This window comes from Mastomys coucha, unplaced genomic scaffold, assembly GCF_008632895.1.
Source record: "Mastomys coucha isolate ucsf_1 unplaced genomic scaffold, UCSF_Mcou_1 pScaffold9, whole genome shotgun sequence".
NCBI lineage: Eukaryota > Metazoa > Chordata > Mammalia > Rodentia > Muridae > Mastomys > Mastomys coucha.
The window spans coordinates 45,792,712-45,801,335 of record NW_022196915.1 but is presented as its reverse complement, the minus strand read 5'-3'; the positions used below and the strand labels follow the sequence as shown (position 1 = coordinate 45,801,335).

At 46.8% G+C, this 8,624-nt stretch overlaps 1 protein-coding gene and 1 non-coding gene across 2 annotated transcripts in view; both read left to right on the top strand.

Moving 5' to 3' along the window:
• Positions 1-2,564: 2,564 nt before the first annotated feature.
• Positions 2,565-2,637, top strand: Trnak-cuu. Its single transcript has one exon. It is a non-coding gene; the product is annotated as a tRNA-Lys (tRNA).
• A 3,392-nt stretch (positions 2,638-6,029) lies between these two features.
• The window catches only part of LOC116084270 (PHD finger protein 11A-like), a 19,248-nt gene continuing 16,653 nt past the window's right edge, over positions 6,030-8,624 (top strand). Inside the window, exon 1 of the mRNA XM_031361123.1 lies at positions 6,030-6,190. Coding sequence (XP_031216983.1) covers positions 6,148-6,190 — 43 coding nt within the window. The 5' untranslated portion in view covers positions 6,030-6,147. The remainder of the gene's footprint in view (positions 6,191-8,624) is intronic.

The window sequence follows — 8,624 nt, the reverse complement described above, 5'->3', positions numbered from 1 at the left end:
TGGAGTCTGCTCCTGAGTCAAGAATACCTTCAAAATATTTGCCATTAAGTTTAAGTGTAAGGTGTGGGTGCTCTTTAGTTATCTTTTGGACCCAATAGATGTCAGACGATCTGGGACTGGAAGGCCCCTTAGGTGGCCCCAATGAGGGTGTAGAAGTATCAAGAAGGAGAGGCAAGGCCTGAGCTATACGCTGGCCTTGACAGATGGTGAGGGGCCCTCTTGAGGAGGTGGCCAAGATCTTAATTTCTCCTGTATAATTATTATCCACCAGGGATAGGAAGATGGTAATACCTTGAAAGGCTGCGGAGGCTCACCCCAAAATAAGATAATAAGTTTTAGGGGTTAGAGGCCCAAAAGGCCCCGTAGGGATGGCCTGGACACCCTGATCAGGGGTTAGTATTGTATAGGTGGAGGCACAGAGGTCCAGTCCTGCGCTTCCGAGGGAGGCACAACAAAGGGCTGTGGCGGCAGGGATTGATTTGGGAGTAGCATCTGGTTGGGTTGTGACTGGCTGGTTCCCGAGGCTGGCAGGAAATTGATAGGTTAAGGGGCTGGGGCTGGCCCCTCACCCCATTTCCCGGATGGGGTGGGAAAGGGTTACCCAAAATATCAGTCTTGGAACGGCAGGTGTTAGCCCAATGCTTTCCGTGGCGGCAGCGGGGGGCAGACACTAGTGGGAGGTGGGCAGCCTATTTCAACCAGAGGGGAGGGGAAAGACAGAGGTCTGGTCTGGGGACAATTCTTTGCAAAATGACCTGGCTGTGTGCAGCGGAAACAGGAATGGTCACTAGATGGCACCTTAGTGACTGTGCCTACAGCGAGGTTAATAGCCTGAGTGACTTTGTGAGTGAAAAGATCTACTTCATGGCCAACCTGAACCATCTCATCAAGGTCCTTTCCCTTGTATTTTCCTCTCAAGGCAGCCTTGCAAGCAGAGTTAGCATTCTCATAAGCAAGTTGGTTTAATAATTTATTTTCATTTTGACCTGGGCCAAGAGATCTTTCAGTGGCTTCAAGGAGGCAAGCCACAAAGTCGCTGTAATTTTCTTGAGCTCCCTGGACGATCTTAGCCAAGGGAGAGAGGACGGACCCCTGGGTGGCGATTGCAATCCAGGCGGCCATGGCAGGGGAGGCAGACTGTGCCAAGAGTCCTAATGAAAAGCCTCTTTGTTTTTCATCAGAGGCATATTTGCCTTGTCCAAAAAGTTTGTCTAGTGTTCACCGTCTGGTGGAGGCACGGCTACTCTGGCTGTTGGCGCAAGCCAAGGAGCTGCAACGATCGGCCCTATCGGCCCAATAGGCGCGCCAGGTGAGGAACTGGCCCCGAGGCAGAACGGACTGAGTAACACAAAGCCACTCATTTGGTGTGAAATAGCCATCACCACTGATACTTTCTAATAGAGAAAGGGTAAATGGAGCATTAGGGCCGTAATTTCTAACAGCAGAATTAAGGTTTTCTAATTTTTTAAATGGGAGCCAGTGGTAGACTGTGGTGACGGGAACTGAATCGTTGGTCTTACTTTCATTTTCATTATCGGGTTTGTGATCACTAGCAGACTGCTCTGCCTCAGAATCAGAATGTTCATGAAATGGAGGAGGGTTTTTGCGTGTCGAATGGCGAGGGGTGGAGGAAGAAGGGAGGCAGGAATGAGTAGAAGTGGGAGCGGAGGCTGAAGCGGACGGCACGTGGCATGTAACAGGCCGCTGAGGCAGAAGGGGACTAGAGGTGGGTGTGGTCTCACGAGGGGCCTGAGAACGGGTAACTGGGAAGGCTAAGCGAACAGGAGGGCACTGTGGCAGACATGAGTGAGCAGAAGAGCAAAGTGCAGAGAGTTGAGAAAAGGATTCGTGAAGTTGAGGGATTTTAGTCAATTCTTGAATTTGAGATGTCAGGCAAGATTTCATAACTAAAAAGGAAGGTGGAAGAGCAGAAGCATGGGCAGAAGGAGGAAGAGGGGCGGTGGACAGGGTGAGTGGAGGCCAATCTTCAGAGTGATAATAACATGCGGCTTCCTCCTTGAGAGTGGCAGCATCGCCAGGATCGAGCGGTTCAGGGACTGCAATAAAGGCAGCAGGGGCAGAAGAAGAAGAGGGGGCTTTCAAGTGTGTAGAAGGTTGGCGAAAGACAGGGGCGCAGAGAGGCCTGGAACGACCCTCTTCTGCAACAGAAAGGGGGTCGACATAGGGTGGAGGATGATGACATGAAGAGGGAGCTGGGAGGACAGGGGAGGGGAGAGGAGGGTTTAGAGGGGCTGCGGGAGTGCCCACAGGCAGGGAATTAGGCGGACATTCATCTTGTGGAATATCAATAAGGGTAAAAGAAATAGAAGCCTGGGACGGAGAACGAGAAGGAGGATGTGACCCAGGATGGGACTGAGAAAGGCACAACTCAGCAACTGAAAGAAGTTGGCCCTTTCCTGAATCGGAATTAGCACCTTCAACAATATCTCTAATGAGGCCCCAAAATGTAAAGATCGTTGCCGTGACTGCTTTGTCTCCTTCCAGTTTTATTTTTTCATTAAGTTCATGACCAACCTTCTGCCATTTCTTGGGGTGGATAACTGGCCCGGCTAGCTCAGTCGGTAGAGCATGAGATTCTTAATCACAGGGTCGTGGGTTCGAGCCCCACGTTGGGCGCCACCTGACCTGACCCACAGGCCTCAGTTATTCATGGGGACAAGGAGGACCCAACCTGGAATAAGAATGGGCAAGAGAGAAGACAGGACTCAAGGAAGCATTGCTTGTCAAGAGTCGTTTACTTGGTTGAGCAGACCATTATTTAGAACAAAAATCTTGGAGGGGAGGGGGAGAGGAAGGAGGGAGATGGAAAGTTACAAGATCTTCTGGAGCCAAGAACCTGGGGCAAGTCGTGGGCGGGGGCAGAGTTCTCAGAAGTCACGGTACACTGAATGCTTCTTTTCTCAGGGCCAAGCTGGATCTTGTGGTCAGAGAGCAGGATGATTGTCTCAGCAATGCAGGGCCAGCTGGGGCCGGTTCAGCCAAGGGTCGTTTGGTCCCCAACAGGGGCACATCTTCCCCATGACTTCATGGAGTACTAAGTGTGGAAAGTTCAGGTCCCTGTGTCTGTACAGCTGGCGTTCTAACCATTGGTCCATCTCTGCAGTCCCTAGTAATTTAGTGGGTAAGATCACTTTTTTTTCTTTTTTGAAGATCTTTTTTCTTTGCTTGTGTAAGACAGGATCGCACTACGCTGCTGACATGACTGTGTTATAGGAAATATATGCGCACACTGAAATGCATACAAAATAATGTGTAATAAAAGTATAATATACTATTTCAATGACTATGAGTATACACACACACACACACACACACACACACACACACACACACACGCATGCATTCATGCGATGTTTCTCTTCAAAGCCACTGGTCTACCATGTGTATCTTTCCTCTATCCTTGCCTGGTCTTTATCTTGGAAGCTAGAGACTTTCCTCAGAAGCACAGGCCCTGCTCTTCTATTCTTCCTGATAGTGTGAGAAAGGCCTTTTCCAGGACCTACCCAAGGCCCTTGCCATCCTGTGCTAGGACCTTTCATTGTGCCCAGGCTGTCCATGTTGCCCTGTTCAGTTGTCTTTCTTCTGTCAGGCTCAGGCTGCTCTTTGCCCTCCTAGAGTGCACACCCTCTGGACTTTATCTTTGAATTCCCCCACAAAAGAATGAACTTTTAAAATTCTACTTCCTGTATGTTGATGCCTACATGAATATTTCCCTTTGTCGCTGGGACTGAGAGATCTACATTTCTGTGGTGCTTTGTAGCCCATGGGCGCTAAATAAAGACTCCTTCCTGGCACCTGAGTCTCAAATCTATTAATTTTATGTCCTTTATAGATACTCCCACATAGGCCAAACAGTGTGCTACAATGTTCAGAAGCACAGTCCAGTGGTTTCTTAAACCAAGCACAGGCACAGTTGGAGTGTCTGGTGTGGTTTTTCTACAGCTGTTTGATGGCTATTGGGGTTGTCAACATCACACACATGGGAATAGGACCCTTCTCCATATTTGTCTCCATCAGAGTGGCCTGTGTGGCATTTTCCTGACTGCTAGTTAGTGGAAGAATATTGAATCATTTTCTCTGTCCAATTCCAATCACATTAGAGCAGTGAGAGGCCTGTGATTGGACAGGAAAAGGAGGCAGAGCTAAAAGTTTAGGAGTGAGAGAGGTCAGAGATGAGAGGAAGAAGCAGGAGAAGCAACATGGAAGCAGACGAGCAGGAAGACGATCCAGACCCCAAATGGTTTTAAACAGCCACATGTAGCTAAGGTTTTCACAAGATTAGAATAATTGGGTTAAATATTTTCTTTATCATTTGGCTCTAAAATTATTGTATTGACATCTTGTAAATTGTGATCTTATGGATATAAAACCTTATTGGATGGTTACGCCTTAAGAGTCATATTTTGCAGTGCAGTGGTGGCACATGTCTTTAATCCCACCACTTGGGAGGCAGAGGCAGGTGGATTTCTGAGTTCGAGGCCATCGTGGTCTGCAGAGTGAGTTCCAGGACAGCCAGGGCAACACAGAGAAACTCTGTCTTTAAAAACCAAAAAAACCAAAAAAACAAAAAAACAAAAAAACAAACAAACAAAAAAAAACCTAAAAAACAAAACCAAAAAAAAAAAAGGCATGTTTCTACTGGGTAACTAGGTGCTAGATGACTGATTGTGGGGTGTGGAGGGCGTTGCATGTAAGTGAGATGATCTTGCTAGCTGGGAGAGGATAGAAGGACCCCGCAGGGTCATAGTGATGTGGCCGATCAGTAGCGGTACTAGAGCAGTGGTCCAGCGGGGCAGGAGGGATTGAGGGTTGATCATTTTTAATATTTCCCACAACAGAGGAAGGTGCAGGCCCCTGTGTGCAGCAGCAGCATGGGGCAGGGGGTTGTGGGCTGTACTGCACAGCAGGTTTAGAGAGCCAAGGGAAGCAGCCAGAAAGCCTCCCTGCTCCTGCTTTCTTCCTTGTTCTCTGGATGATGACTGCACCTTGTAGTCCTGTAGGGCTGTGGGTCCCATGTCTGACCTGCCACAGGGCAGGACAGCAGCTTGGGGAGACAGAACTCCAGAAGTTTAATTCTGCTTACCCCATGCCTTGGACCTGAGTTCCAGCCATAGGGAAGCCCTGGGACACCTCTCAGGTGTGGGAAAGCACAGTCTGAGGTGAGAGACAGCTGGAGCTTTTTCAGGAGTCCCCAGGCATGCAAACTTGCTGGGGCCATGGAGTTCCCAGGATCTTGGACACCCAGGCACCCGCTGGAAGTCTCAGAAGAGCTGAGAAGAGAATCCCAGCCCATAGGCTGGATCTAGCCTGAGGCCTTGGGGGGAAAAAAGGGGAGAGCTCTGGCTAGTCCCACAGGGAGAGTCTTTGTCTTGTAAGTGGTTGACTTGGAGAAGGTTGTATCTGGGAGTGGAGAGAGGACTTCTGCAAGAGATTAGACAGTGGCTCTGTAGGCAAAGGACTTCTCTGTGGCTCCACAAGGTGGATCCTGATGAAAAGAGACAGTCCGTGGTTCTGAATCATGTATCGCCAATGTTGGAAAGTGGATGTGTAAAACCATACCCGCTTCTCAGGGTGGGCCTGAGGTGAAATAACTTCTGCATGGAGGAATATCTAGGAAGGAAAGCTTATTGGCTGAGCCCTCCAGGCCTCTGTGTACCTCATTAGCATGGAGACCTGCCTTGAGCCTACATGACCACAGGTCACTTCATTGTCTACATGTTCAGGGCTTGGTGTGTTGCCCTTACACGACTAATGACCCCAAATCTATGGGGGTCTGCGGCTAATGATAGGAGCCTGGTGCCCAGGAGCAGGCGAAGCTCCTACAGTCCCTTCAGGGTCTCTGGGGATTCTAGTTTTAGCTCAACCAAGGACCTGGATACTTCTCACCATCCACTAGTTCACACAGCTCAAATGAAGTCCACGAAGTTATTTTGGACCTTGCGCTTTATGACATCACTTTTAGAGCATTCTTTAAATGACTACTCAGAGTTGAAAATGTGCCAGCACACTTCCCTCAACTTGCACTTCCTCTCAGATTACTGTTAGTCGTCTCCACCCAGATTTAGAGAAAAAGAAACTAGAACCTAGAAACATACAGAGACATTCAAGGAGTGCAAGTATCCAGCCATGGCCCAAGAGGAACCAGGGTGCTCTAACCCAGTTCCCAATGGTAAGTTCTAGGGTATGGGTCTGCAGGAAGGTCCTACACTTCACTTCTCTTCAGGGAGACTGAAGGATACTGCTGAGGGTGGAGTGGGGCCTACAGCATCAAATAAATCTGTAGGTACTTGGGAACTTAGGAAGCTGAAAGCTTTTATATCCTCTTGGGTCCTTGCTTCACAGATCTGGGAGCTCTGCACTGTAAAACTAATATTCAAGACATGCTGTAGGGGAAGGATGGTAGGCTTTTTTGGGGATGCTGGAAACCTGGAAAAGAGGCCCCAGTCTTTGAGGTCAATTGGAGAATACTGAGGACGAGTCCCTGCTGGCTGTGAGGAAATACTTCCACAGGATCACTGTGTACTTTAGAGAGAAAAAACACAGCCCTTGTGCCTGGGAGGTGGTCAGAGCAGAAACCTGGAGAGCCTTGTCTTCTTCAGCTTTGTTGCTTCCAAGACTGAATGAGGAGAAGGAGTGAGTCCTGAGACAAAGTGAAGAGGACCTCCTAGACTAGAACACTGCATCTCACATTATAAGCTCTGCTTTAAGAACTCACTTATTTTGGAATGAATACAAACAACCTACCTAGATGTTTCAGCAAAAATGTTTGAGTTTTGTCTATATGTAAAAGCATTTGTTTCTGCATCCATTTGGTCATATTTATGTATTCATTTATTTGACTATTAATATATTTTAATGTATTTATGATAAATATTGCCATCTAACATTTTCTTAATGTAGAGAACCATTATATATAATTAAATTATTTTGTATTTAAAAAAAAAAGCTTATGTTGTACAGGCTGGTATTTCAGGGCCACCTATGGTGACAATCTAATTAAGATGGTTTTATCTTATTGTAAGAGCATGATGATCCAGGATTTTGTCAGGTTTGTGGTCCACAGGCTTCTGGAACCATCTTAGAAAACAATGAACTCAAGAATGGAAAGGAAATCCTATCTGGGTAAAAAACAGAAATAACGCACAGAGGACAGACTGAATAGCTTGAAAGCTGGTGTTGACAGGCTAGTACTGTCCTGCGCCAATCCTTTGTCTCCAGTAGAAACCTGACACAAAGGTTAAGGCAGGAAATACAGACACAATAGGAAGGCACTAATGCCAAACCTTTCCAGCCCTTTCAAGCAACAGTGATAGCAGTGATCACTGCCCAAGGGAAGTCATTACTTTCAGCAAAAGCATCCTTCCATCCCTGAAACAACCCAGGGATCCATTATGTCTACATCCAAATTTGTAGTTGACTAGTGATTTATTCCAGCCTGTGACCCTCCCACAACTAGTGTATTTTGAGATTTATTTTGTGTATGACGCTCTTGCCTGCATAAATATCTGTGTACCACATATGTCCTTGATGCTTGTGTTGTATAAAGAAGGCAGCATAGGATTCCCCCTGGATGAAGAGTTAGACTTGGTTATAGCTCACCATGTAGCTGGCAGGAACTGAGCCAGGGTCCACTGCAAAAATGCATAAAAGCTCCTGTTTAGTGAACTATTGCTCTATTATCTGGTGTATATGTATATATATGTATGTATGCATGTATGTATGTTTGCATGTATAGATGTATGTATGTTTATACATTGAGATTACATTAAGCTTAAACTTCCTCAGGAGAAGTTGTATAGAATTGACATCATTGTATATTTAGCCTCCGGTCCACACATCTGCTACATCTAATGTGATTTCAATCTTGTTTCTGCCATGCTGACAGTCTTTTACCTTGTGTTTCTCAAAATTTCCTTAGCTCTTTTCTCCATCTTGACTCATTTAAAATTGGTAGTGCCGAGCATATACACCTGTGGTGTGTGTCAGTGTGTGTGTATATGTGTGTGTGTGTAACCACTAATTCACTGTAGGGTGCCAGGCCACACCTAAAGGAAAACCTACACTCCCTTCCCAGCAAACCATCAACTGACAGATCCTCTCAGTTACTGGTGGGTGCTAGTGAGTGCTGCCCCTCTTTTATCTGGTTTGGTCGGATGCAGGCCTTTTGCAGGCAACCACAACTCTTTGAGTTTATGATCACAGCATTTCTGTCATGTCTAGAAGACACTGTTTCTGTGGATCTTAGCATCCTTCCATACTGTCTTCCACCATGTTCCTTGAGCCTTGCGGGAGTCAGTGTGATTTTTAGTTGTCTCATTTATACCTGAACATTTCACAGACACCTACCTATTCTCTGCACAATCACCAGTTGAGGACCTGATCATAAAACCCTATTCCCAAACACACCACATTGTTAGGCACAGTACAATGAGAAATTAAGCAATAATGGGAGGTTCTTCCCTCTTGGCTAGCTCTCATAGTTCTGAAAGGAGCCAGGTAGCTTGTGGGAGAAGAACAGTAATCCACGGTCTCACACAGCTGTGAACACTGTGAGCTACAATAACAACCAGCATGGCAAGACATGTTCCTGGGCACAGAGTGAG